Below are 26,962 nucleotides of genomic sequence, written 5' to 3'. Positions count from 1 at the left end.
TCAATTGATAGCTGCTGGTGTACTTGCGAGCCTGGTCCATCTAACATCCGAGTGGTCGTATCGGATTCCATTTGCACTACAATGGTTTTGGCCAGCTTTCTTGTTCCCTGTGCTGTTTTTCGCGCCTGAATCTCCATGGCACTTGGTCCGCAAACGCCGATTCGAAGAGGCGGAAAAATCTCTGATCAGGCTCCAAAATAAGTCGGCCAGTATCAATCCTAAGTACACCCTCGCCACAATTGTCCACACGAACGCACTCGAAGAAGAACTCGCCGTTGGAACGTCCTACTGGGATTGCTTTAAGCGCTTCGAACTACGTCGGACAGAAATCGCCTGCCTAAGCTTCGCAGGACAGATCCTCTCCGGGTCGTCATTCGCGTATAACTCGACCTATTTTTTCCAACAAATTGGCCTTTCAACTTCTGAAACATACAAACTTAATGTCGGCAGCACTTCGCTTGCCCTTGTCGGCACACTTGTCTCCTGGTTCTTCCTGATGCCCTACTTTGGCCGCCGTACCATCTATCTCTGGGGCATGGGCACTATGTTCGCGATCCTCTTAGTCATCGGCACACTCAATGTCCGCACCTCCTCCAGTGTCATCTCCATGACCCAAGCCGTGCTGACCCTTGTCTGGACATTTGTCTTCCAACTCTCTGTCGGACAGCTCGGGTGGGCACTCCCTGCAGAAATAGGCTCGACTCGCCTGCGCCAGAAGACCGTCTGCCTCGCCCGCAACACATACTACATTGTCAGCATCATCTCCGGTGTGCTGGAGCCCTACTTTATGAATCCGACACAGTGGAATCTTAAGGGCTACACTGCCTTTATCTGGGGCGGAACCGCTTTGCTAACATTCATCTGGGCTTACTTCCGGCTGCCAGAGACCAAGGGAAGGTTGTATGGGGATATTGACATACTTTTTGCAAAGAAGTTGTCGGCAAGAAAATTCAAGACTTGTCAAGTTGATTTGTATGACGAGGAGCAGAAGCTGCGGCTGGACCATAAACCACTCGGCCACTGTGGGAGAAAGAGCATTGAAAATTTTTGAGTTGAGCGGAAAGGCACAGATTGCTGTAGGAGTATCGATTCGAGCATAGATTTAGTGTCCAAGCAAATACAAGTCTAACAGTGCATAATCTATAGACCTGAGTTACACAGGCAGCTAGAGCTCGCGGAGCCCCACGTGTTGTTTGATATGTATGGGACTGAATGCCAGAATCGTAGAGGCACTGGCTACAAAGTTTGGCCATGCCTAGCACAATTCCAGCAGCATGATCCGGTCAAGAACCCAGCAGAGATTTCTGTAGGACGTGAGATATGCACGAATGGCTCAAAATCCGTTGCGTAAGACGTGGTGATATCTGAAAATATCCTACTTATCCGGATTTCAAGAGATGCCTTTAGCGTAGACTTCAACTCAGTCGGCCCGTATTCGCTAACTTCGAGTGTTCGACAGTTCTGAATAATTGTTGTAATATTGACTATATTGAAGCACACACTAAACGAACTCACATTAACTACAGGTTCCTATGACCTTTATATATACTTGGGACCTTGTCTTCTGGAGCCTTCTAGACATTCCATGAATACTCAATTGCGTCATCATTACACATTGCTAGAATGTTCCACAATCTACGATCGTAGGCTAGAGTGTTCTACACATTTCCACAATAATGAATACAATTGAGTACAATTATATTCACGTGATTAGGTGTCTAAGTGTATGGTTTACATTTCAACGTGAGCTAACCTAACGATTACAATATGGTAAACTAAATTGTAGCTAGTGTTTAAGAATAATATTTGGCAATTGACGGGCGACAATAAGTATGGTTGTGGTAATATTGACTATATTGAAACTCACACAATAGCAAACATAACATGTACATGACTGAAGGTTCCTATGACCTCTATATATAATTGAGTCATTTCCTTCTGGAACCTTCTAGGCATTCCACCCAATACCCAATTGCGTCATGCTTACATAGTGCTAGAATATTCTACAATCTACGATCGTAGGCTAGAGTGTTCTACATATTTCCACATAATATCTGGCAACTAACAATTTTGCCCTTGAATGCAGGATGGTCGCAAGCGTTACCCAATTGCTAAATCCCTCAATGCATACCGGTAGGTACTCGAAGCAATGAAGGAAGAAGCCGAAAATCAGGTGATGTTTGTGTGTGCAATGACGGCGCAGTCACTTCAATCGGGATTGCCCATTCGAATAGCCTACAATACCTGTCGTGGAATCCTCAGACATTCCCAATTCGAACACCTTACAATTACCGCACTCAGGACATCTTACTGTATCCTCTCGTTCAAGATGGATCATCCAAGGTATTCCCAATTTGATACTCGGGAAGTAACATATAAAGTGTTCAACGACCAGCCAATCAAAGCCTACGTCATGGTCCCAAAATCACTGCCTTCTGGCACATATCCTATTCTAGTAACGTTCCACGGTGGCTTTCATGTCAGTCCAGTTTACATCAAGGGAAATTACGCCCTTTTAAATTCAGCTATCATAGTCACTCCTGACTATCGCCTCATTCCAGAGTCCAATGGCCTAGATATTCTCGACGACATGTCTGATTTCTGGACCTGGTCCAAAACGACCTTTCAAAGCAACTCGGCCAATTCAGAGCAGGCATTGTCAAAGCGCATCTTTCTAAGATTATTGTGCACGGTGCAAGTGCAGGAGGGCATTTAGCCACCATATCGGAGTTCACGCAGCCATTCATTAAAGCAATCTTCGCAGTCTACCCTGGGATGGGAATCAATAGGAAAGGTGAAAGCCAAATTCTTGGCGCCCCGACCATCCCGAAACATTTTCTAGACGATCACCTTAAGGCGATGGAGCCAGGAAAGATCTTAACAGCTGCCGACCCACCGGAAAGAATGGTTATAGGCCTCTCCTTGCTTCAACAAAAGCGGAAGGCGGAATTCTTCGGTACAGACGAGAGGCTCTTTGCTATGAAGGTGTTGGAAAAGCTTGATACGGTGCCTTTTACACTACTTCTGCGCGGCGAAGACGATAGTGCTGTCCCGGTTGATTACAGTATCAAGGTTGCTGAGGCAATAAAGGAGAGAGGGCAGAGAGAGCGAATTGCTTCATATGAGCCAGTACCTTGTCTAGTGCGTATGGAGATATAATTTCATTACAAGGCGCAAAGAGTTGCCGACTATGACGATGCTGACTGGTACTCTTCGCACGTTCCACCTCCACACTATATTCATGACTCTGATCTTTGAAGATTAAGCTGAATGTATCCACAACGTCCTTGAGATCGCCAACAGAGTGGTGCAGTTGAGATTTTAAGGAACTCTGAACTGCCTCTCAAGTAACTATCGTGCCAAAGTGAAGTACATTGTTGGTCCAATATCGTACATGAGGCGGGTGAGTACTCTACTCGCCTCAAGCCCCTCTACTGCATACTCACGCGAGTACTCGCGAGTACTCACTTTTAGGATCACGTGATGCTTAAAATCGATGATGAAGACAGACATTAACCCATATCATTTGAATTACCAATCAATCTAACTATCTAGGTCCTGATGCATGTCCGTATCATCATCAAGAGGCCCCGGATCACATATTAGGCCTACGCCGCCACTGCTCGACTTAATTATGTGCCCTTCACGGAGCCAGTTGCCGATACACTCAACCTTCAATGCTTTGTCGATCACGGTATACCATGAAGACCATCTTGTAATATTGTCGATGCCTAGTCTCACACCGACTTCATCGTCCCATTTGTCGGCATGAAGGGATGAACTTCTGAGCCATACGGCGATGTTGTGGAGCTTGATAAGAGCGCTGATTCCCTCCCACCCAATGTAGGCTCTTTCGCCGCTAGGCTGCTTTGCTCGGGCTTTGCCCTTCCCAGACTTCCTCACTGGCTGTTCCTCATCATCGCTTGTATCTTCCTGCGGTGCTTCACTGAGTTTAGCAGAGAAATAGTCGAAGGCAGCGTTATCGGCAGTAGCGTCGGCAGCAGCAAGGGAATATAATTGTCTGCACGAGATGTCAGCGTGTTGTGGATCAGTCCATGATCACCGACCATCTTACAAAACTCCACAAGCTTAATATTGAAGACGAAAAGGCATTGTGGGCCACCATGCAGTCATACAATATCAGGCCACATTTGATAGTTATCTGGGATGAGTTAACTGAACAAGCGATGGATGACTCGGACGGCGAATACGCGCAGCGATCGTATCAACAACGGACATATATATTATTGCCTATATCCCCCCTCAAGCAGAGAGGAGAGAAGAACCATTTATAAAATGGGGGTCTGCCCCTGAACTCAACAACGCATCAAAAGAACCAAAATAAGCTTCTACTAAAATAACCACTAAGCGTCTCCATAATACCCACGTGTACGTAACAGATCGAAAGACTACGCGATGGACGCATTTAGACCAGGGTCGTCTGCTGTCAATGAAATTCCTGTTAGTGATGGGTTTAAGAGTCTAATAAGCGAAAGAGCGCTCACGCACAGATGCTTGCAATTAAAGGAGGCTCTGCGAATTCATCACAAGAGGAATCAGGCGATATGGACTTTTGTCCCGTGCGTGTCCAAGCCTTCTATGGGCGTTCACCGACTCTGAAGCAGTTGAGATATGTACAGGTTCAGGAAACGCCCGCACAAACGGTTCCGACGTCCTACACTAATGATTATGAAAGGTTTGGAATACCGGGCAATGTCCATTCCGCGCCGACATCACATACGGTGTCTGCTGACCGGCGGGACCTCAACCTGTCTGGCAAGTACTTTTTTGCATATAAGCTTTTAGAGTCGCTGGATTTGGCTGAACTTGTACCGTACCTTCACAATCCGTCGAGAACTCGTTTGCAGTTCTGAAAAGGATATGCAAGCAGATACTCGAGGATTCGCGGGTCGGCACGTCGCCAGGATTCCAAGTGGTACTTACCAAGCTCATGGAGGATGACGATAAGAGGTTTGGGTCGACGTTGTCAACTGACGCTGAGCTGACCGCTATCTATACGATTTTTCCCGCGAGGTTCAAGAGCAGCAAACCGTGGAAAATTACTCCCTTATCTGGTGCAAAGTTTTGTGGGTCGCCTGCCTAGCGGACACACAGTGGATCTCTCGCTGACTCAGCAGCAGACGAATTCTGCTGAAGAACTTCTGGAGGCGTTGGACGAAGTAGGGACTGCCACGTTGAGAGAGATGATTAGCTCTACACGAATGCTCTGAAGAAAGGCGTGGAACTCAGTAGTCACACTTTGCGTCACGAATACGGCATTACGAATAAAGTTGATCCTGATACGGAAGCTAGTAGGGCCTCGTCGTATATAGTACCGCGGGCAATCAATTTGTTAGCGTTCAGGGCCAATGGTACATTTCTGAATTACCCACAGATCACACATATAGCTGCAGCCATTAGATACGTTTTAAGAAGTATCATGCTGTACAATTTGATGGCTGAAGGCGACAATGACGATGAGTATTGTTCAGTCATTCAAAGTTTTTGAGTGTTGTTACTGATGAGATCCTGGATAGGGCTGCTGTTGGACAGCGATATTGCTCAGTTCTTATCACGGAGCCGGTCGTCAGCGTTTGCATACTGTGTCCAGTTACATCCTGTAGCTCGTATGGGTCGCACAGCCAGCTACCGACGATTACGTGGGCGACGGACGACTTCACAGCGCTACGCCTCATCAGTGGCGCCCTGTTAACTGTTGGGCGATGATAGCGGGGACGAATACTTTGGTAGAGTCCATGGGAATAGTAAATAGCTGGACTGTTCGAGATATTGTGATAATGCACCACCGATTATACTGGTGGGCCATCGTTATTCATTTATACAGCAATTAACTCCGCCGCTTCCTGCTCCGTATCAACACTTCCCCGTGTTTGCTAGATCTTCTGCTGACCTGTCAAAGAGTTTCCCAATATTCTTCCCGGTGTTTGCAAGCTCAAACAGGGAGTAACTGAATACCCATCTGTTGAACAAACGGTGGTGTTTGTCGCACGGTAGCGATTTAGTGAGGATATCTGCAATCATCCTCTCGGTAGGAGTATATTGCACGATGATTTTCTTTTCCAGAATGGTGTCGCGCACAAAATGATAACGGATGTCAATATGCTTCGCCCGGCTGTCGCTAAGCCCATGCAGCCCTGATTACCTTCGTAAATAAAGCCCGGAGAGGAGGGAGGGTGACCGAGTTCTGTGAAGAGCATCTGATGCCATAGTGCTTCCTTGACCGCTTCACTGAGAGCCATTTCGGGCGGTAGTGGAGAGAGCAACCGACTTCTGCTTTAAAGATCGTCATGAGACCGCTGCTCCTGCAAGCAAGAAAACGTAGGCACTTGTGGACTTGAGTGTCGCGTTATCACCTGCCCAGTCAGCGTCACTGTATCCTTCTGTCATGAGGGAGCCGGAGCGGCGATAAATGAGGCCATGATGAATTGTCTTCTTAAGATATCGCCGGATGCCCTTGGCGGCCGTGATGTGCTTTTCTGCCGGTTGGTTGCTGAACTGACTAAGCTTCCCTAGGGCAGTTGCGATATCGGGACGAGTACCGACCATAACGTACATTAGCGATCCAATGATTTGCCAAAACTCGTAGGCATTGCACTCCTGATCCGCTTCGGCAGGCTGGAGCTGGACATAAGTGTCAGTGGAGTACTTTTCTCCTTTGCGTCGGTCATGCTGAAGGTCTGAAGTAATTTGTTAATATAGTTGCTCTGATCAACGCAAAGCATGCCTTGGGGACGATTGCGAGTGACTTTATTCCAAGGAAAATAGGAAAGAGGACCGAAGTCGGACATATTGTGGAAATATGTAGAACACTCTAGCCTACGATCGTAGATTGTAGAATATTCTAGCATTATGTAAGCATGACACAATTGGGTATTGGGCGGAATGCCTAGAAGGTTCCAGAAGGAAATGACTCAATTATATATAGAGGTCATAGGAACCTTCAGTCATGTATATGTTTGTTTGCTAGTGTGTGCTTCAATATAGTCAATATTACAACACATATCAAATTTGGCGAAAAGTTGTGTCTTGAGTTGGGTGATATGTGCCATGTCTTTTCCAATAATGAGGAGGTCATCAACATAGAGGCCGACGTATTGCCGAGTAGTATCTGTGCTGCGGACATAAATGCCAGGTTCCATCACTAGTTGCTGAAAACCAATGTTAACTAAGTGTTGATGGATGGCGTTGTTCCAGCATCGGGGTGCCTGCTTGAGGCCGTACAAGCTTTTCTTGAGTTTGCATACCAAATGTTTTTAACAGGTTGCTGCATATAATTTCTTCTTCCAATTCACCATTTAAGAAGGCCGTCTTAACATCGCAGTGGTGAATTTCCAAATCCAGTTCTGTAGCAATCGCCAAGTGGATGCGTATAGATTCGAAACGAATCACGGGGGCGAAGGTTGCATTATAGTCGACTCCTTCGACTTGGGAGAAACCCCAGACAACCAGTCGCGCCTTGTAGCGGTGTATTGTGCCATCGGACTTATGCTTGCTCTTGAAGACCCCTTTAGCTTTGCGGTCTGGAGGCAAAGTTGTGAGTTCCCAGGTGTTGTTTTTGATTAGAGACTCGTACTCAGCTGCAATCCATTCGTCTTTATCCGACCGCGCATTCAGTTCCAGGAACTTTTTCGTGTGCTAATTCTTCCATTGTGATGTAGGCTGATCCCTGCTCAATGGCGCGTCGTTCGCAGGTTTGAGGTAGGGGAATAGGCTGGGGGAGATCCATGCCAAACGAATGCCGAGGCGCAAGGACAACTGTACCGTTCATATCATCAGTAGGATCATTGCCGTCGTAACGAGCCACTGCCTGGAGATCGGGGTTAAGTTGCGTCGTAGCGAGCACGATGCTGTCGCTCTCATCTGAAAGGGGGGCCGTTGATAAAGCTCAAGCTGGTTCTCGGGTTGAGTGATTAACTGGTCACTATGTGTAGGGGTAATAGTTCGCTGACTATATCGAGCGATCGGTAGCGAGGAAGTCGTGTCTTCGTTGGAGTCCGTGCTAATCTCGGAGAATCCCGTGGGGGACATCAGCGGCTCATGTGGCTTTGGTCACTATTGGTTTGACTTCCACTGGGATCAATATCCATAGGATCTCCAGCAGGAGTAACGGTACACGGACGAGGAGCGTCACCAACATCGTCACCGCCAAAATTCAAGTGCGCCAGTCATAGGTGAGTTAGTGTCGGCCGTCGAGTCGGGCATTAGTCCAAAATCGAAATCATTGGTTTCCTTATTAAGGCCCGGGAAAACGGATTTATCAAATTTAACGTTGCGCGCAATGATGATTTCTTTGTTGTGAAGATGGAGGATGCGGTAGGCTTTGCTCTGATTGGAATAGCCAACCATAATTTCCGGAACAGACTTGCCAGCCCCAGCAGTAGGCCACTATGCAAGCACCTGGTGCAAGGCTTAGTTGCTGGCTTGTCCCAGTGTCCAGAAAATGAAGCTCTGACACAAAATCTCGTGCGGACCCAAGGGCAGAACCGTTCTCCTAATACCTGCTTCGGCATAGGCTCTCGTTACTGACTCCAATGCAATTCTGCAGCGATAACGCCGTTCAGCCGAGCAGCGAATTCCTACGACACAAAGTATGGTTTTGTTAATAAACTCAACTTTCGAATCGGAGCGAGACAAGCATTCTCACATCTAGTGCCACGAGCAATCGATCTATTCTCTAAATGGCGTAATCAAGATGATGCGCGGACCACCCATCTGAACCCGCGCATGTAGAATATTCTAGTGTGCACAACACACCTATGGAATGTTTAGATGCTTCTGACAAATCATTAGTCAGTCTTTGTCAGCTCCGCACATGTGACTCCGATGAGATGTCAGCTGTAGCTTGAAGGTTTGCTCTCAACAACATATAGCGTTTTTGATTGAGATATTTTGTTGAGCTAAGATTCTGTTGTGGAGTGTGACTGAAATGTAACATTGGTGCACTTTTAGTCTACAGTTGCTGACTTGTAATGGGTCTGGAAGTATTTATATAAATTAACGTACATGTATAACGAGCGGCGCATCCAAAACGAGCGGCGCACCGTCCCACACCCACGTAATAAAACATCGCGACAAATCCGCCAAACCGCCTAAAATCAATTGAAACTATTCAGAATCCTCTTCCTGAGACATCTCTATTACAATCGCACAAGTACGCACGTTGTGTCCGGTCTCTCCGCAGTTGCCACAGCGCCGCGCGCGCGTTTCTACCCTTCGCTTCCGCTCACTACTTGCCTGCGTTTCCTGCTTTAGCTGCTGCACAATGTCCCTTTCGTCTTGCAAATCTTGTGCTTCTGTTGACTAAGTGATCCTCCTTGCTGTAGGCGTGTTTTTTAAGCCTCCGGCGTTTGCTCAGCTCCTCCATTCCTTGCCGAAGGATCTGGTTCTCTGACTTCAGCAATGCCAACTGGTTCATAATTTTCGATGTACCCTTGGCAAACTGGTCAACAGCTTCGTAAATTGATGTTGGCGAGCTATTTTGATGACGGGCAATTCTATTCTTGATGAAAGTAGTCTGTGACGAGGCTTCGGTTGGGTTGTTAGGTGTCTGGGAAACCCAAGGTAGGGGGTAGCAGGGCAGGAGTTTGGAGGCGTTGGCGTCTTTAACTTAAGATCGAGCGTAGAAATGACACTCTCGGGGCCGAATGGAACAAGTCCAGCACCTCGGAAACCTCCTTGGATGTTTGTCTCCGTCATTGCAGCGAAAAACGCAACGCGGAAGGCAGGAAAGTTGTCCTTGGTAATATGGGTGATGTGAGCCAGCATCATATCCTCAATTTGCCGACCATAGGCCATCTTTAGCAGGCTAAAACACCCAACATCCAGTGGCTAGCATGTGAGAGGAATGAGAGGGCATACAGAGGGTGATGATATTATTTCCTTGCAGTATTCCTCGAATTCATCCGAGTGGTGGCTCTCGTGGCCGTCGAGCATTAACACACGATAACCACCCACAGTTCGGTGCTTGGTATGCTTCTCAAAATGCCGAATCCAATCCATGCCATTCTCATTCGTTGTCCAACCGTTCTTAGTAACAGCGATTACCCAGTCGGGCGGAAATTCGCTGTTTTGATACCAAGATGAGAGGTGATTTTTCCCCGCAACAACGTTGAACGGCGGCACCGTCCAGCCCTGGGAATTGACGCCCTGGATTACCGTAACTCATTCCCGATTGCCAGGCTGTACCTTTTTTGCCTTTGCACGCCTGTCTGAGCTTGTCACAACTGTTGCGGTTGAGATAACGCCCATCATAAACCCAGTCTCGTCGAAATTATAGACATCCGTATCCTGGATGATTGTCGTATCGTCTGTTACTCTCGCTCTCGTCATTGCTTGGAATCTTGGTCTTGTCACTACTGCTTGCGTGCCGCTTTTGTTGGCGGCGGGCTTCTACAGATTCTTCTAGGTCAGTCAATTTCGGCTGGGACATCGCGTCAAGGTCAGGCCCAGCCATACCTGGAAGCGAGTATGCGGCGATACCTTAACTTTTCCAGGAAGTGGTCGATTCCATTAACAAATACAATATATTGTTCGGATTAATCAGTAAGTGTTTAACTAATTCTATAACCAGTCTCAGCTTGCTATATACAATGTTCTACAATCCCAAAGGAACTTGATGTGCAGAAGCGGCTCGCAAGCGAGTCTTCGATCTTCTCAACCTCATCATTGCAACACCATGTCTTGGAACTTCCCGCTTAATCACACCATCAGCTTCCACCATCCCAATAAGCTTGCCGAGAAGAGTTGGATTACCGGTCGCCAAACCATCCTTGAATGACAACTTCGTGACATTGTAATAAACATCGGCAGGAGCCAGGCCGGTGCCGTCAATTATACTCTGGGCCGTAGCCGCATCCATTCGATTCGCCCATAAATCATAGATATTCCAATCTTCTTTGATCTCTGGGGCAATACCCATTTCATGGCAAAATATTTCCTCAAGGGTCGCGTTCATCATCCTGGTACGGTTGCCACCATTAAGAAGAACAACCACCTGATCCCCACCGAACAATGGCCCAGACCACATCTGGATCTCTCCCTGGCCATAAGCATCAGTATCGTTAACGTAGTAACGCCACATGCGGCTGACAGGAATCCCAGCAGGATCCTGACTTATAGCGAGAACGGCTGGGTTACTGAGGATGGAAAGGGACTTGGCATCGATCGTGTTAACATCATTGCCCATGAGGAGAGGACTCTTTAGAGCCGCCCACATGCTGAAATGAGTCTTGTATTCCTCATCGTCCATGCCGCCATTGCCGACTTCGAGCATATCGAGATCATTCCAGGCTCCGATCTTGCTGTTGTGAACAACATAGGCAGCTTTGTTCAAAATGTTCATTACGCTGCAGTGGGATCCGGCGTAGGAACAATGGTCGCCTTCCTCGCCTGTGCATGGGCATCGAGCATCGGGTCTGCTAAAAGAGTCGTAAATGTCACCGCCCATACGGTAAGAATTTGCTATCGTGTGAGCCCATCTCCATGGGAAATCCTCTCCCCAATTGCACATGGCGTAGAGGACAGATCGACCAGTAGCTCTGAGAGCATCTTTCATGACCCTGAATCTATCGGCCGATATTTTAGGAGTCCCGCACAAGCCCTCGTTAAAACAATTGTCGTATTTCAGATAATCGATCTCCCAGGAAGCAAAAGTCTTTGCGTCCTGCTCCTCGTACCCTAGACTGCCAGCGTAATTGGCGCAGGTATATGAGCCGGCGTCGGAGTACATGCCAAAGAGGTAACCCATGGAGTGTAGCTGATCAGCGACGTACTTCATGCCACGAGGAAACTTCTCAGGGTCGTACTGAAGGTTTCCCTTTCCATCACGTCCAACGGACCAACAATCATCAAGCACAATATACTTATAACCAGCGTCGCGGAGGCCGACAACGTTAAGTTTCTCGGCTGTTGAAAGAAGAAGGTGCTCGTTGACGGAGCAGGCGAAAGCATTCCAATTATTCTATATAATATACTTGTTTAAGACCTGTTGATAATGCGGCCGAAGATCGAATTCAACTTACCCATCCCATCTGTGGCGTCACGGCCAGGTCATTAATTGGATATTTGGCTTCATATTTAGGAGAAGCGAATAGTGTGCTAATTGCCGTGAAGAGTGAGGAGTGTCGCATCCTGTTGGCTTACTCATTCGAGCGAGAACGTGTGATGATTTGGAAATTCGCGACTTTGATATACCCAGGCGGGCCACTGTTGGGTTTTAAAATTTTCTTCTTGCAGGCCTTGCTCTAATTGTCGGCGCCAAAATAGTAGCTGTCTGAAGGAGTGGAATGACAAAATCATGCCGAATGTGGAAAAGCAAAACCCTGGCCATTTTTGTGCGACGCTTGCGCTTGCTCTTGAATTGACGTAATTGTGAGTGGTCGGAAAGACGGCGCCACCGCAACATCCGCTTCGGCAAGCTGTCATTTCTAGTGAGACGGCCATTTTCCTCTGAATAATATCATGCGCGTCGCATAAGTCGGGAAAACTTCGGGGAGATTATCTCACATGTGCTTAACTAAACGCCGGCTCAGCGGAATATATACTTATCTACGGTGTTGAACAGCGCTCTCATCAGCTTTCAGATTACGTGGGAAAAATGGTCGATATTCTTAAATCAGTATATGTTTCATCAACGATGCAGGCCACACTCTTCAGCGCGATATCATATATTCTCGGACGAGCTGTTTTGGCGCTGAGAGATAGTAATGTGCGCAGTGACTTTCATCAGCGGCTATGGAAACTTGCTGATACCTTGTGCAGGGATTTCGGATGAACATAGATTACAGTGCGCTTGTCCGACTGATATCCTGGTCTGCCATCATAACACCAGTCGGACTTTTGTGGCAAGAGAAACTTGATAAGAGTTTTCCATCGACAAATCCGAAAACGGACACATCTGATCAGTACAATATTTTCATCAAAGTTGTATTGTCGGAAACCCTGTTCAGTATTTTCGTCAATAGTGCATTTATTGCATATATTACATATCTAGACAAAGGCGACTGGAAGTTCACCATGGCCAAAGTTCGCAATGACGTCCCGAAGCTTTGGATAAGTTCAGTCAAGGTTTGGCCCCTGGTTACATATATTTCGTTTGGATTCATACCACCGCAACTGAGAGTCACATTCACATCGATAGTCGGACTGTTGTGGGGTATATATGTTAATGCATTTGTGATCGGTAAATAGGCGAATGTAAATGATTGAGAAGTTGAGATTAAAAGAGTGGGCCGTTCCGTGCTTTTTGAAAACATCGTTCATAGTGTCGATTCGTGATCGCGGATTCACGAGTAATCCCGTCAGGTATAATTATTGGCGATGCCATAGAGTAATAATAGCAAACTCGAAAAAAAAATGATCATCTACACGATCCTCTCGGTGCAACCCATGACTCGTTTTAGATCGGTATAGTGAGCTGGAGAACTAGTTGTTCGGGGACATTTGAACCTGACTACCAGACTAACAACTTACGGCGACTTCTCCATACAGCAGACAATATATTGTTACCATGCGCAAGTACGTGGCCCATAATGGCTATTTGCATTGTTTCGCAAAGATATAGACGTCTAGATGGAATACTTGTTTGCCAATTCGAACTGCCAATGTCATGAACCAATACGGGAGATCTCCAGCAAGCTTGCTTCGGCATCAACTAGGCGCTTGCGCTTGCGCTTGATGGCCCAAAACTGGTTTTCTCTAGCAGCAAGGTCGTCATTATGTTTATTCTCGGCGGCCAAGGGTTACTTTTTGCATTAAGCCTGGCTTTACTTACCATGTGGAGTTCGTGCCATTAAGTGGAGCTCCCCGCCCAAGGGTCAGGGTTTTATTACTGCGCCACGCAGCCTGTCACGTTGATCAATCATCCGGCACATTATCTTGCTCTGACCTCATCATGCACCGCGCCTAATGGAACACATCCTTGCAAGGTGCTTCAGGTGCAGACGCCTAAATTTGTAGAAGTGTTGCATGCTAGTTCTTTCTTTACTACAAGTAGGTGTTTGTGATGATAATATTTGTCGAAAACAGAAAGCAGCTAAAATCAGGATGCAGGTTGCCTCGGGGTTGTCTCGGGGTTGTCTCGGGAATATTTCGGGTAAATTTTACCGACAAGCGGCTGTGGCAGTGCGTTTTCCCCATGGGGTAGTGACTTGTTGGTGGGCCCTGGAGAAAGCCCCATGATTGGCGGGCCCGCGAATGTAATCATCCATGATCATTCGCCACATGATTTTCGCCTAATAAGCCAGGATCTCCAGAAAATAAATATGGGAGCCTCTCCCGCAGATAAATTTGCATCATCAAACCAAACATCGTTAAAGAATAATCACTCAAGTACAATGGAAAAAGGTACTTCAACTGCCCCCATCAGCTGTGAAGCTGCACCTACGGACTTGGAGCCGAAGACCACGTATGGTTTCAATGACGACTTGTACAGCAATCAGTTGACGGAGACTGCCAAATCTGGCGCCGAGGTTGAGCAGCACTTGCCTCCTCTTCAAGCCATCAAGGCTTACCCAATGGCCATTATCTGGTCCCTGGTTATTTCAATGTGCGTCATTATGGAAGGCTATGATACCGCTCTTATCGGTAATTTCTTTGCCTATCCGAGTTTCGCCAGAAAATTCGGTACTTACATTCCTGGGGTTGGTTATCAGCTATCTGCCGCTTGGCAGGCTGGATTTGGAAACGCTACTGGTGTCGGTAGTTTCTTTGGCGTCCTTGCAAATGGTTACCTGGTTGGATGGTACGGAAATAAGCGGGTGCTGATTGGCGCGCTCTTTGGCATGACTGCTTTCATTTTCATCATGTTCTTCGCGCAAAATATCCAAATGTTGACCGCCGGTGGTTTCCTGTGTGGTCTACCATGGGGTATCTTTGCTTCCGCTGCGCCAGCGTATGCTTCCGAAGTTCTTCCTCTTTCCCTCCGTATCTACTTCACCAGCTATACGAATATGTGCTTTATCATCGGTCAGCTAATTGCAGCCGGTGTGCTTAAGGCGCTCGTTAACTTGAACTCAGAATGGGGCTACCGAATCCCTTACGCTCTCCAGTGGGTCTGGCCGAGTTTTTTGATTCCTCTCATGTTCTTTGCTCCCGAATCTCCCTGGCATTTGGTTCGCAAGGGTAAGCTCGATGAGGCCGAAAAGGCTCTGAGAAGACTCCAAAGCAAAACGGCCAACATCGACCCGAAGTTGACGCTCGCAACCATTGTCCATACCAACAAACTTGAACAGGAGCTCCAAATTGGCACCTCTTACTGGCACTGCTTCAGAGGTTTCGAGCTTCGACGAACTGAGATCGCATGCATCGTTTTTTGCGGACAGATTACCAGCGGTATGTTCTTCGCGTACAATTCGACCTATTTCTTCCAACAAGTCGGCTTGACTGCAGAGCAAACCTACAAACTTAACGTCGGGGGCAATGCTCTTGCTCTCGTGGGCACGTTTGTTAACTGGTTCGTAATCGCACCTAGGTTTGGTCGTCGGTCAACTTACATTTGTGGTATGGCTGTCATGACTACCGTGCTCTTTATCATCGGCATTCTTAACGTCTGGACCGAGAAGAAGTCTCTTGGTATGACCCAGGCCATCCTCACTCTTCTCTGGACCTTCACCTTCCAGCTTTCTGTCGGCCAGCTCGGCTGGGGTCTCCCCGCCGAAATCGGCTCCACGAGACTGCGTCAGAAGACTGTATGCCTGGCTCGCAACACTTACTACCTTGTCGGGTTTGTCGGTGTTCTTGAGCCTTACTTCATGAGCCCGACCGAGTGGAACCTTAAGGGCTACACCGGCTTCTTCTGGGGCGGCACAGCTTTGCTGACGCTTATCTGGGCCTTTTTCCGTCTTCCTGAGACCAAGGATCGTGCATTCAACGAGATCGATATTCTCTTTGCCAAGGGTGTGCCTGCCAGAAAATTTAGAGACTACAAGATCGACCCGTACGACATGACTCAGAACGCCGAACTCGCGGCCGGGGCCCACGGTCATCGCCGTCATGGCGACGCAAAGCCCGAGCATGTAATTGTTGAGAGAGCTTAATCTTTTGAAGTTTTCAATTGTTGGGTAGCATTTACCGTTTTACTGGGTTTTTATGTATCAAATGAATAATTTGGTATAAGTTACAACATAAATTTTTCGCCTACAAATATAACACGCAGTTCAGGGGGCTGAACCTGGTCCAACGGTCCGACTGTCTCATAGTAATGAGCCGCACTGATGAGCCAAGTGGTCCCCCCCAGTTCAGGGTCGTGGGTCAGTAAACAAAAACCGGTCCGACTGGTCCGACTCTCACTAGTCCCAACTAGCGCAAGGGTATTTGGTCACAGCGGAGGAGGGATTTGAATAAGAACGCGGGGCAAGGCAAGAGTACCTGGACCAGCTACTTAACTGGGGCCACCCTGAACGCATTAAAAGTGCCTTGAGAATGTCTCGAGATACCTTTTTTCCCTAAAATACTGGCTTGTAAGCCATACCCAGTTGAGAGCCTCAATGCATGTTTTAGAGGAGCTGAAACTAGCAATCTGTTGAATTAGGTTAGGGTTCCACCTAGTCGCTTGACTGTGGTCGAGGTGGCTTACCCCTGAGAATATGCCAAATCCGGATTTGCACAACCAAATCCGGTCATGTCGCTTGGCCTTTTGTCCTCTTGTCTCATTGCTTCGCCGCTTCTTCGGCCGTCACACTTTTCGTTGCTTCTTCGTTGCTTCGTCGCGTCTTCGGCCACCGTCTATTCGTCCGATGCCAACGTCTCATCTTCGGTTGTCATCCTTTCCTTAGTTGTCGCTCTTTCTTCGGTTGTCGCTCTTTCTTCTGTTGTCATTGTTTTCTTGTAGTAGATATTCACTGTAGCCAGTCGGACATATATAGAGGAGCTTGTCCCACCGATTGGCAGTAATTCACATTGATTTCCACCAGAGGTTTCATGGAGTCAACCAGAGTTTTCGTCGACAATGTCGAGTCCCGCATCCCATCCCTCAACAGGTTATGAGCCCTAGTGCGCCAGACATTTCGCACCGCATGACGATCAGTGACTCACTGCCTAGCAACTCTACTGCCGGAGGCATGGTTAAGTTCATTGGAAAGAACTACAGGCAGTGGGCGATGTACATGGAGGCGCTCTGCGTACATCGAGGAGTATGGGATGTGGTTAGTGGCCTGGGGGCGTACAACCCGGCCGATTTGGAAGATGCAACGGCTATTACCAAGAAGAACAATATCGTGTATCTTGATATGATCATTACGTTGGGAGACCAGGAACCCGGTCTCCTTCTTACCAAAGATGCCTAACACATCTGGAAGAGTATGAGGACCCGATACAGCAACACTCGCTGGTACGCCAGTTAGCTCTGTTGAACAAGTTGTTCTCCTGGAAGTGCCCCAATGAGGCCAACCCTGATAAGTGGGTTCAGGAGTGGTGTGATCAACTTAATGAATTTCTCAGCCTTGAAGTTCGACAGGAGGACTTCTGGAAGGTGGTTATGGTTAATAATATGCCCTTGGAATATGGTACTATGGGCTGTCCATCCTGGATTTGTAGCCATGAACCACCAAATCTTACCAGCGCTTATATATGTACGAAGCAATCAATAAATTCTGAAATAATTATATCATCCGACTCGTCTGATTTTTCTGATTCTACTCAACTAATGTTTTCAGATATTCAAGGTCGTCGGTTTTTGGTGATGTTTTGCTCTGCTACATTTGTGCCCAGAACAAGGCGGCTGGCGAAGGCTGGCTGGCCGGTCATTGGCTGGAGCGTGCTTACCCTCCCTGCCTATTACCCGGCTTAAAAGGTGTCCATCCCTGTCCATCCCAGTTTTGTATGGTGAACGCGCTCCATGAAACAGTTTAGGGTTATTTCGATTTTAGTGCGGCTTATTACTATGGGCTGTCCATCCTGTTCATGGGCCATGAACGCCAGTTTACTATGTTAGGGATGCTAATTGATGTTCCTGTCCACCGGCTACTTTGCAGCGAGCACAAAAGCCGATTTCCTATTCTGGGATTGATTATGCCGTGCGTAAATTTCATCGCCCTAGTCCAGTTTACTTGACTGGTTTTCTTGTGTTATTGGACTGCGCAGCCTTTGAGGTAAACGGACTGTGGCAATTGTGCTGTATATGGCCCACGACGCTTACTAAGCATTTGCAGTTAAGTTACCCTGAGAACATCACCAAAATTCCACAACTATAAAATATAATAAAACTCATCAGTTGTGGGCAGAAAAATCAGGGCTTTCGAATGGCCTCGATAATGTGCAATCCATGCCTCAGCTGCTTTGAGGTTGCGAACAAGAGTGGAACCCGTACTGCACATTACGCCGAGGGCTCACACGTACGCCTCTCAATCGCCCTCACTCGGTTACCCCGAACCGTCCAAACTCTAAAGTCGCCCTTCGCCCCCTTGTTTTTGTATGGTGACCGGCCCACCCTGGCCGAAGGGCGACATTTACCCTAGCCCATGCGGCTCATTACTATGTCAATTCGCCCTTCGCCCCTCCGGTCAGCCCCCTGACCAACAGCTTATATGTTTAGTATTCTACATACCCATAATAATTGCATCATTTGACTCGTGCGAATTTTCTCATTCTAGCAGACTACTTTGTTATAAATTTTATCACAGTCGATATTTAGGGGATGTTTTCGTGCTTCGGGTTTCCGGTGCCAGTTTAATGAAATTCTGAATATTCGAACCACTTTAAGGGATGGACAATTCCAGGCTTAAAACTCTAAATTTCAATCCCTTCAATCCCACTTTTGTATGGGGATTGACCCTGGTCCGGCCACCCTGAACCAACCAAGGTACTCCGCCTCAGGCTCTGCGGCTCATTACTATGCAATTTCAATCCTTTCAATCCGGACCAGACCCCTGAACCACCGGTTATATGTTCAGGTAACATCGGATCTGTTCCTTTGCAGCACCTTGAAGCTGTCACAAAGATGAGCCGCATTGGCTGAAAAGAAAAGTATACGGCCGAGCTAACCCGAAAAGGAATAGTAATGAATCCGGTGCTATGATATAATGAATCGGGTGCTATGATATAATGAATCGGGTGATACGACATAAGGAATCATGTGCTATGAAATAATGGACTGGGTGATATGATGGCTTGGATATATAACGATGCTCAATGATCATGTACATAGAAAATCGTGTGTTATAACTGAATAATCTTGAGTACACGTTCATATTGAACTAGGATCGCTCTAGACCAGTTACTCTCTATACTTCGTCTTTACTAGTCTCGCCAACAGTCCTCTTTTGTTAGCAGAATACCATTGAACCTATTGGGTCAGTGAAGGGTTTACTCTGATCTGAACTACTCAGCAGCTTAGGTTTTCGACAGAAGCATGCGGTAGGTAGAGTTCCATCTGGTGTCGACATCGTACTCTGTGTACTTGTCCTTCAATCCATTAATTGAGCAAAGGCTCGACGTTGTGGACTTCTAAGGATCCATAGAGTCAGGATTCAAAGCCTAGACAGAGCAGAGTGAGGCCCGATTAGTTTACCATCACGTATTTGATCGCATGCCTCCACTGCAATGTTCTTGTCTCCACACTTCAAAGCTTTAAGGATATCCTTCACAATGAGGTTAAGCACGTGAGCTAAGCAGCTAATAAAGCTTTCGTGACCTTGAAATCGCACGTCGGTTTCTTCTTTCAGCTTCAAGCCTAGACTTTCGACAAAGGTGCGATTGTTACTAGCATTGTCTGCAGTTACACTGATCAACTTTTTCGTGAGCCCGAGCTCTTTCAACACCCTGTACGCCATCTCTGCCATGTTCTCGCCAGTGTGCACACCAATTACCTCTCCAAACTCTAAAACCCTTTCTTTATATTCGAATTCGCCTGTCAACCAATGCCCAACTACTCCAAGGACTGCGACGTGGTTCTGGTTGTCCAGACATCGAGGGAAAGGGCAATTGTATGACAAGTTTTATCTAGTTCTTTCTTCAACCCTGCACGGCACACCTCGAACACTACGTCGATCCTTTGTCGTTATGTCTTGCGAGTGGTAAATGGCATGTCCACACCTGGAATACCTTTGAAGATTTGCAAAAAAGCGGGACGCTCAATGACAGTAAATGGCTGTCTTGTAAGCACGACCCAGCGAATAAGATTCCTCTCTAAGAGTTCTGCGGTGTTTACAGTCTCCTTTTGCTTCCACATTGTCATGATCGTTGACTGATTCTTGGTATCATTGCTTATACCCAAACTATGAGCTCTCTGTAAATAATAGGACATATTAGTTGTAGATGTCGATCTAGCGGAGTCCTTGATTGACCAATTCCGACAGTGCTTGCAAGTTATCAGCTGATCGTGCCTAAGCTTTTTGGATCGCTTAGGCTTCCACTGTTGGTTTAGAGTTGTAACTTCAAACTGCTCCCAGAGCCACTGATTCGCAGTCCCACGTGTACGTTGAGAAGAAATCCTATCGTCCGTGAAGACTGGTGAGATCTCTTGCGTTTCGTCAGTCCGATTTCTAGACAATGATGGATCGACTATCTGGCTAATAGAATCCTCCGGTCTAGCTCAAAGGAGCTCTCAATTGGTGACTGTAGGCCGCTGGTGAGCGAGACATTCTCCACCGGCTCCTCTCCTTCGTACCCATCATTCAATAGCAAGTAATCTACATCCGGCTGGCGACGAGGACGTGTAAAAGCTTCCATATCGAAGGAGTCAATGCAGTAATGAGTAGTACACTTAATTGTTGATAATAATTGGGAGGACAAAGGGGTTCCTCGGCAGGGTTATTGGCCCAGGAAAGCTACAACCCCTCGGTATAACCCTACCTTCCGAATTAGGAATACGATTACTATACGATTTCAAACTATACCGTACGACTTTACTATTAAAACTTACGATTAAAACTTAATTTTTGCGATTAACTTTACAAATAATCTCAAAACTTGACGGTACCGTAATCGTACCCGCCTCTACACCAAACATAAAGAAATTCGACAGTATATTAGAAGCGCTTAAAGCTGGTTGTCGTCAAATATGTCTCCGAGGATCGTAGACACTTCGAGCAGGGAACCCCATATAACGTGCCTGATAGTAAGTACTAGAAAGTAAAATGACGAGAAGCTCGCTTGAATAACCTTGGGAAGAAGTCAGACGCATCGCCTGGCGAGGGGTTTAAATAATCCCGAAATTAAAGCGTACGCGCGAGGAGAGACAGAAAATTTTGGGTGAGCAAGCGCAAACGCCATCAGGGTTCCGTGCCTGTCGCGAGCCCCGCACCTTGGCGGTTATCGGCCGAGCGCAATAGAGTTAGACTCTAGACTTCGATTTTAGTTCCGCGAAGCAGGTACAAATGCTTCTGCAGCACACAGCCGACTTATTTCGGCCGGCATCTAGGCACTGGTCGTGGTCGCGCAATATTAGGGAACGACTCACTTTGTTGAAGTCAGTAGCTTTATTATCTTAATTTAGCAGGTCACATGGCGCCAGATATCGGGGACGGCCGACCGGTAACGGATGTAGCTTGCGATAGTCATATAACCAAAATATTAGGTGGGAACTGCTTTCTATACAACGAATAGTGTGGAGTTCGTCGTAATGCTCGAAAGTTGGGGGAGATAGGCGGCGAAATCAACGAATTTTACAGCGGCAACTGAGCTTCCGATATACTAATAAGGCCAAGGGTGCCCGATATTGTGAGTATATGCCTTGCATCGTACGATTTGTGTCAATCCACTCACTTGGTTGGACTATCCCCTACCTAGAACTATTCTTCTATCCAGAGGCCATAACCGCTCTTCCGCGGTATAGATAGCTATGTTTGTTGTCTCGCCCATATCTTGAACCTCGTCGTCAAAATATCCTTCGTGCTTTGAAGTCCGCCAGTGTTTTGCGAAAGAAGCGTATACGGTATGCGATAGTGCTGAGAGCGGAGATCATGAGAGCTTCGGAATGCAAGAATCACTTGCGAAGCTTCGGATATTGGCCGTCTGGATATCCCGAAGCTCTCAACGAAGAAAGCAGTGGAAGAGAATATGCACGCTAATGAATCTTTCTAGCAAATTTATCGAATATGATGTAGACACAAGATGGAATTCTACTTTCCGGATGCTAGATGATGCTCTCAATGCACAGGCACAAGTTGATGAATTCCTCCGCTACATTAGTTTTCCTAGGTTTTCTTTAGCAGAATGGGACTGGCTCCGCAAGGTTCATACCGTCCTTTCAAAGTTCAATGAACTTACCTTGATCGTACCCGAAAAGCAGCCACAGATAAGTAATGCAGTGTCCATATACTATGATCTGCAAGTTATACTGGGGCACACATCTGAGCGGAGAGAAGAGTTCAGCGAATATCGATCCAAGGATTGTACGCGCTGTGACGGAAGGTATGAAGAAATTTCAAAAGTACTATACTTTTAGGGACACGTACTACACCGCGTTTGACTCTTGATCCACGGGTTAAGGGAGATCTGTGGGTGGAAGAACTCGAAGACGAGGACGCCGCTAGGGAGATCCTACAAGCCGTTCGACTCAATCTCAATCGCAACTATAAGTCACAGTTTTTTGGTCCAGTAACCAGAAGGTAAGCATGTCAAATACTGACGTTTGCCGAGCCACTGTGGCTGTCCTTTCAAACCCAGATTCCTTTGCGAATTGCCCAGCGTATTTTGCAGACTACAATGTGACCACGAATGAGTTATCGGTAATCCTCGAGGAAATTACGCATCCGGAGAAGTCGAGCGTCGCGAATGTTCCCTTGTGCACGCTCTTTGAAGAGGGAAAGAGGAAATGGCAAGAGACTCAGAGAACAACGTGCAAGATCGACTCAACTCAGCTGCTTACCAGATGCTGGGGACATATAGTATCTTCGAGGAATCCAATCGATATGGAGCTGATTTCAGCAACAAAGTCGAACCAGGATGGCTCCTAGATCTTGAATCACCAAGATTGATTAATGTAGCAGCTACGTCTTCAGTCAAAGCCTATGCATAGAATGTGTACCCAGGTATGAATTGCAACTGTGAAGAGTAGACCTTTATTATCATAAATAGGTTGTTTACAAAAGAAAACGAGTAAAGGACAAAAAGACACAAAACACAATTTATAATCCCACCGCCAAGCCGATTATCGGGCTTAGCCCGTGACATTTGGTTCTTTCCCGGGTTAAGGTTCGAGTGTGTAACTCCCCTGATGATATTTGGAGGGGATTTGAAGTGGCCCATAGTGGTACCAACCCTGCGAGTAAGAGGAACGACAAGGAGAAAAGAATGAATATGAGCGGATGTGACCAAGACACGTAGTTACTACCCAAAAGGCCGAGTGCAAAAACTAATGCGATAGAGCCAGCAAAGTCGATGAATCTCCTCTGTAGGACTCGACTTCTAGTTGACCTGAATCACGATCGTAGAAATCACAATGAACGGCACCTGGATAAAGAACGCCAATCGCCCGCCGATGAATTGTGTGATCACACCGCCAAATACACCGCGAACAGCAGCGCCCAGATTGAAGATAACGCTGCCAATTAGGTGTAGCAATCCGCGCTCGCGAAGCGGGACATGATCGTTCAGCGTGATCACCGAGAGCGAGTTTAGACCGCTGCCACCGATGTCAGTAATGACACGCGCTAAGACGAGGAGCCAGATGTTTGATGCAAATCCGCAGAGGATGCATCCAACAGCAAACATGCTCTGAGGAGGTACTGTCAGCAGTTCAGAGCTCGTTCTTTCACATTAGTGTTGGGCAGAATTACATTACTAATAAGTAACAGTGACTTACGGCTATAAATGTCCTATATTGTATTAGCAACAGGATAAACAACGACAAGAATATGATCGTGACATACGGAAATCTTGCCGAGTGGTTGGAATGCGGCGAGGGGAATGAGGTAAGAAGAAGCTATCCTGGACACAGAGTGAAACTGTGGAACTCGGATGAAATACGCGCTAGCAAAGTGACTATGACCGTACTATCTAGGGCGCAAAGAAGTCTACCGATATAGAGGGAGCAGAAGACTGCGACGAGAGCGCGTGTAGTGAGAGGGTCCACATCCTCCATAGCCGCGGGCTCTCCAGTCTTATTCACACCGCCGTCAGCCGTGTCATCCAGTCCGTCTTGGACAACCGTGGCTTCGTCGTCGCGGTCATCAATGTTCACAAGTAGACGAGTGGTTTCGCAGGCTAGAAGCGAGTCGTCGCGTTCTGGCGCTGCTGACATTATGTGGTCCTGATGAGCGACGACGGAGTCTGGAAAGGAAAAATGCTTGAGACATTCGCGATACCCTTAAATGAGGAGCAAAAATTATAATGAGTTGCCAGGACTAGAAACTTAAGAATGGAGCTTTGGGGTGAGTATTACAATCGTGTCCGAACAGCCAGCGCACGAGTATTTGGGAGTACGCATTCTAAGCGTGAATATAGCTCAGGTACACTGCACAACTGTGGAAATGTGTAGAACACTCTAGCCTACGATCTTAGATTCTGGAAGATTCCAATTGTGTTCCTAGAAGGTTCCAGAAGACCAAGTTCCAAGTATATATAGAGGACTTAGGAACCTGTCTTTTGCATGTAGTTCAAGAAGTGTGCTTTAATATATAGTTTCATATATATATTTACAACAACAACTAGGAATTCCTCGATCGTGCCCCGCAATCTCTACGCAGCAATGACAAAAATGTCGCCTTGCACAGCCGGAGCAGCTTATGCATATTGATTCTTCGGCTTGGTATGCCCACAAAACCTTGCCGTGAACATCTAGCTCTCCAGTCATATTGCAGTTCTAAGTTAAGTCCATATTCTATATATTGCTTGCTTTACTGTTGACGAAGTAATGAAGCAGTCCTAGTAGCCGTGCTACGCCAATCAAGACACTGGAGCAAGGCAGGAGTCGGGAGGAATGATAACAACGCACGTGCAAAGTACTGGTTACTAAATGGTAAGAGGTCTTGGGAATGGCGAGGAGCTGAAGTCAGTAGTGAGTCACATCGACAGAGGGGCGTCAATCTAGTCAAGTACTGGTAAGCTGTAAGTTCATGCATAGACGCAAACTAGCCGTCCAGCAGGACATGCCTAAGTTTCTTGTAATAGTACTTCACGAATTATTCATATGGCGTTAGGCAGATTTTTAAAGTAATAGTGTCATGGACTAGAGAGATACAACACCGTTTTTTAGTCTAAAATTGACACCTAACCATATTTGGAACTACCCTAACCCAAATCTACGGGAATTTATGGAAGTTGGCGTTAGGCCTGTTTCGTCCAGCGTTCGGAGGCCCTGATGCGAGGGCATCTACGAACGAGAGCCAATCGATCGCACAACATGCTGCGTGTCGGAGTGGTCTACTTGTAACTATCAAGAGGGTTCGGCATCAGATATAGCACGTTGCCAAGGGTTCGAAGGGTTCAGGGTTAGATCGACAGATCCTTATCCGAAGCAATAGCGGCCATTCGTCGTCTGGCAATCGCTGACGTGGCAGGCACGAAACAGTTTAAATTTCCCATATTATTAGCGGGCTCTATCTTGCGGAATACGATCTATATACTCTTGCTCATGATGTAATCTGTCTGTACAACCTCTCCTACTTTAAAAACGTGATCGCCGACTCTGACAAAACCCATCTTTTCATAAACCTTCTGAGCCCTGAGATTTTCTTCCCAAACTCCCAGCCACAGCGTCTTAAATCCTCGTTCTTTAGCCAGACCCTCAACTTTTTCGATCAGACTTCTGCCAACGCCTGCGCGGTGGAAGTCTAGACCGACATACAGCCTGTACAGTTCGACCGGATTTTCAGTGCCGGAAACGCAATCTTCAGGCGTGGAGCCTTCTCTCAACTCAGAAAATCCAATGACTCGACCTTGATCGACGCAAGCCACGAAGAAGTGCCTCTGAGGGTTACTTAAGTCTCTGGTGATTTGAGAAACACTATATGCTCTTTCAAGGAAGTCATTGAGATCTTGCGGAGCCACAGAATGTCCAAAAGTGGCGGCGAAGACATGTGATCCTAGGGTCGCAATCGCCGCTGCATCATCAAGATGGGCATCTCGTATAGTGACTGTTCTTGTCTGTGACAGGGCCTGGGTTGTATCTGAAAGCGTGCCGGCCTTTCCCACTTGATCTCTGGTCATTGCGTATCCGAAAACGTCGGCGTGCAAACGTAACAGATCATCTGTGTACGTCTCGTGAATGCTTGTCCTTAAATATATAGACTTATTGAGGCGGCGTTTAGGGTTGCCCGCCACTTGTATCGCCGCGGCATATTAAAGACTTTAGATAAGCGAGTTAAATCGCCGCGGCAGCAAGCGTAATCTTCTGCTCAAATAAGGAAGGCGTTTGGCTGGCTAATGTTTGTGATCGTACGTGATCACCGCCGTATTAAGTCCAGGTGCTCTCAGTGGGAAATCTCGAAATTTCTGCTAATCTTGTCTATCCTGGGGTGCAGATTTGACACTCTCTTCCCGTAATAGGACCTAAGTGACGGATCTACACACTACAGTGTAGATTGCGTAAAAAGTGGCGTGCATGGCGCAAAAATAAACTCAAATTTGTCCTCGGTTTTTATGCCTGTTGTCATTGAATAAGGGGTCATTGGGCGAGATGGCTAGTCTAAAACAAATGCAAGCATTGCCGACTTGTCATGGCCTCTTTCACTCTACGCGACGCACGTCCTTGCACAGCAGCCCGACTTCAAACCCTGATCTGGACGGGCAGACTTCGATTTTCACAGTAATAATCATACGAGCGAAACTTGATTTGTTGTGGGATATGTGCAACGAGGAAGTTTTTTAATGTATTTCTTAAATTACTACAGGGCTGCTCCGAATATTCGCACCACTTTGCGTTGCGAATAACGAATAACGAATATTATTCTCAAGATGTCCACGCAACGAATATTATTCGACGAATATTCGTTATTCGCATATTTATTCGCAACCCCTGAAACGCTGGAACTCACAAGCAGTGCTCATAGTTTATTACGGTTCC

At 46.9% G+C, this 26,962-nt stretch overlaps 11 protein-coding genes across 11 annotated transcripts; 6 read left to right on the top strand and 5 right to left on the bottom strand.

The window, feature by feature from the left end:
• On the top strand, positions 1-1,051 carry V1508DRAFT_361821 (general substrate transporter; the record flags this gene model as incomplete). Its single annotated transcript, XM_066937205.1, has 1 exon — positions 1-1,051. A coding segment is annotated over one exon (1,051 nt), but the record flags the coding sequence as incomplete, so codon positions are not given.
• Positions 1,052-2,329: 1,278 nt separating this feature from the next.
• On the top strand, positions 2,330-3,159 carry V1508DRAFT_400778 (Alpha/Beta hydrolase protein; the record flags this gene model as incomplete). The annotated part of the gene is made up of 2 exons (XM_066938366.1): positions 2,330-2,592; positions 2,649-3,159. The coding sequence occupies 2 exons, from the start codon at positions 2,330-2,332 to the stop codon at positions 3,157-3,159; spliced, it is 774 nt and encodes a 257-aa protein (XP_066792442.1).
• A 1,257-nt stretch (positions 3,160-4,416) lies between these two features.
• On the top strand, positions 4,417-5,727 carry V1508DRAFT_400776 (uncharacterized protein; the record flags this gene model as incomplete). The annotated part of the gene is made up of 6 exons (XM_066938365.1): positions 4,417-4,461; positions 4,497-4,829; positions 4,892-5,087; positions 5,116-5,180; positions 5,213-5,481; positions 5,538-5,727. 6 exons carry the CDS (start codon positions 4,417-4,419, stop codon positions 5,725-5,727), a joined length of 1,098 nt encoding a protein of 365 aa, XP_066792441.1.
• Positions 5,728-7,917: 2,190 nt separating this feature from the next.
• On the bottom strand, positions 7,918-8,441 carry V1508DRAFT_427823 (uncharacterized protein). The gene has a single exon (XM_066941725.1). It carries the CDS (start codon positions 8,365-8,367, stop codon positions 8,161-8,163), a length of 207 nt encoding a protein of 68 aa, XP_066792440.1. The 5' UTR covers positions 8,368-8,441; the 3' UTR covers positions 7,918-8,160.
• Positions 8,442-10,465: 2,024 nt separating this feature from the next.
• Positions 10,466-12,364, bottom strand: V1508DRAFT_427818 (glycoside hydrolase superfamily). The gene is made up of 2 exons (XM_066941724.1): positions 12,042-12,364; positions 10,466-11,980 (listed from the first exon to the last, which is right to left on the bottom strand). Exons 1-2 carry the CDS (start codon positions 12,147-12,149, stop codon positions 10,616-10,618), a joined length of 1,473 nt encoding a protein of 490 aa, XP_066792439.1. The 5' UTR covers positions 12,150-12,364; the 3' UTR covers positions 10,466-10,615.
• A 252-nt stretch (positions 12,365-12,616) lies between these two features.
• On the top strand, positions 12,617-13,209 carry V1508DRAFT_407018 (uncharacterized protein; the record flags this gene model as incomplete). Its single annotated transcript, XM_066938822.1, has 2 exons — positions 12,617-12,727; positions 12,781-13,209. The coding sequence occupies 2 exons, from the start codon at positions 12,617-12,619 to the stop codon at positions 13,207-13,209; spliced, it is 540 nt and encodes a 179-aa protein (XP_066792438.1).
• Positions 13,210-14,354: 1,145 nt separating this feature from the next.
• On the top strand, positions 14,355-16,055 carry V1508DRAFT_361820 (general substrate transporter; the record flags this gene model as incomplete). Its single annotated transcript, XM_066937204.1, has 1 exon — positions 14,355-16,055. One exon carries the CDS (start codon positions 14,355-14,357, stop codon positions 16,053-16,055), a length of 1,701 nt encoding a protein of 566 aa, XP_066792437.1.
• A 3,875-nt stretch (positions 16,056-19,930) lies between these two features.
• Positions 19,931-20,764, bottom strand: V1508DRAFT_427807 (uncharacterized protein). Its single transcript, XM_066941723.1, has 3 exons — positions 20,573-20,764; positions 20,434-20,543; positions 19,931-20,410 (listed from the first exon to the last, which is right to left on the bottom strand). The coding sequence occupies exons 1-3, from the start codon at positions 20,683-20,685 to the stop codon at positions 20,391-20,393; spliced, it is 243 nt and encodes an 80-aa protein (XP_066792436.1). The 5' UTR covers positions 20,686-20,764; the 3' UTR covers positions 19,931-20,390.
• A 1,722-nt stretch (positions 20,765-22,486) lies between these two features.
• Positions 22,487-23,138, top strand: V1508DRAFT_50349 (uncharacterized protein). Its single transcript, XM_066942940.1, has one exon. It carries the CDS (start codon positions 22,572-22,574, stop codon positions 22,911-22,913), a length of 342 nt encoding a protein of 113 aa, XP_066792435.1. The 5' UTR covers positions 22,487-22,571; the 3' UTR covers positions 22,914-23,138.
• Positions 22,940-24,199, bottom strand: V1508DRAFT_444793 (major facilitator superfamily domain-containing protein; the record flags this gene model as incomplete). The annotated part of the gene is made up of 4 exons (XM_066942408.1): positions 22,940-23,684; positions 23,762-23,774; positions 23,829-23,881; positions 23,953-24,199. 4 exons carry the CDS (start codon positions 24,197-24,199, stop codon positions 23,365-23,367), a joined length of 633 nt encoding a protein of 210 aa, XP_066792434.1. The 3' UTR covers positions 22,940-23,364.
• A 1,265-nt stretch (positions 24,200-25,464) lies between these two features.
• V1508DRAFT_427797 (acyl-CoA N-acyltransferase) lies at positions 25,465-26,172 on the bottom strand. The gene has a single exon (XM_066941722.1). The coding sequence runs from the start codon at positions 26,104-26,106 to the stop codon at positions 25,516-25,518; it is 591 nt and encodes a 196-aa protein (XP_066792433.1). The 5' UTR covers positions 26,107-26,172; the 3' UTR covers positions 25,465-25,515.
• Between the last annotated feature and the right edge of the window lie 790 nt (positions 26,173-26,962).

Source organism: Lipomyces doorenjongii, assembly GCF_038497915.1.
Source record: "Lipomyces doorenjongii strain NRRL Y-27504 unplaced genomic scaffold V1508scaffold_132, whole genome shotgun sequence".
Taxonomy (NCBI): Eukaryota; Fungi; Ascomycota; class Lipomycetes; order Lipomycetales; family Lipomycetaceae; genus Lipomyces; species Lipomyces doorenjongii.
Note: the sequence above shows the minus strand (reverse complement) of the source record. Positions and strands in the feature narration are given on the sequence as shown.

What these genes read in the sequence shown, in the direction of transcription:
- V1508DRAFT_427807 (XM_066941723.1), bottom strand. Translation starts at nt 20,685, where the DNA reads ATGGAAGCTTTTACACGTCCTCGTCGCCAGCCGGATGTAGATTACTTG. An exon ending in TCGCTCACCAGCGGCCTACA is followed by an intron (nt 20,544 to 20,572) that starts GTCACCAATTGA and finishes CCTTTGAGCTAG; the next exon opens with ACCGGAGGATTCTATTAGCC.
- V1508DRAFT_427823 (XM_066941725.1), bottom strand. Translation starts at nt 8,367, where the DNA reads ATGGTTGGCTATTCCAATCAGAGCAAAGCCTACCGCATCCTCCATCTT.
- V1508DRAFT_427797 (XM_066941722.1), bottom strand. Translation starts at nt 26,106, where the DNA reads ATGACCAGAGATCAAGTGGGAAAGGCCGGCACGCTTTCAGATACAACC.
- V1508DRAFT_427818 (XM_066941724.1), bottom strand. Translation starts at nt 12,149, where the DNA reads ATGCGACACTCCTCACTCTTCACGGCAATTAGCACACTATTCGCTTCT. An exon ending in TGACGCCACAGATGGGATGG is followed by an intron (nt 11,981 to 12,041) that starts GTAAGTTGAATT and finishes TATATTATATAG; the next exon opens with AATAATTGGAATGCTTTCGC.
- V1508DRAFT_50349 (XM_066942940.1), top strand. Translation starts at nt 22,572, where the DNA reads ATGTCAAATACTGACGTTTGCCGAGCCACTGTGGCTGTCCTTTCAAAC.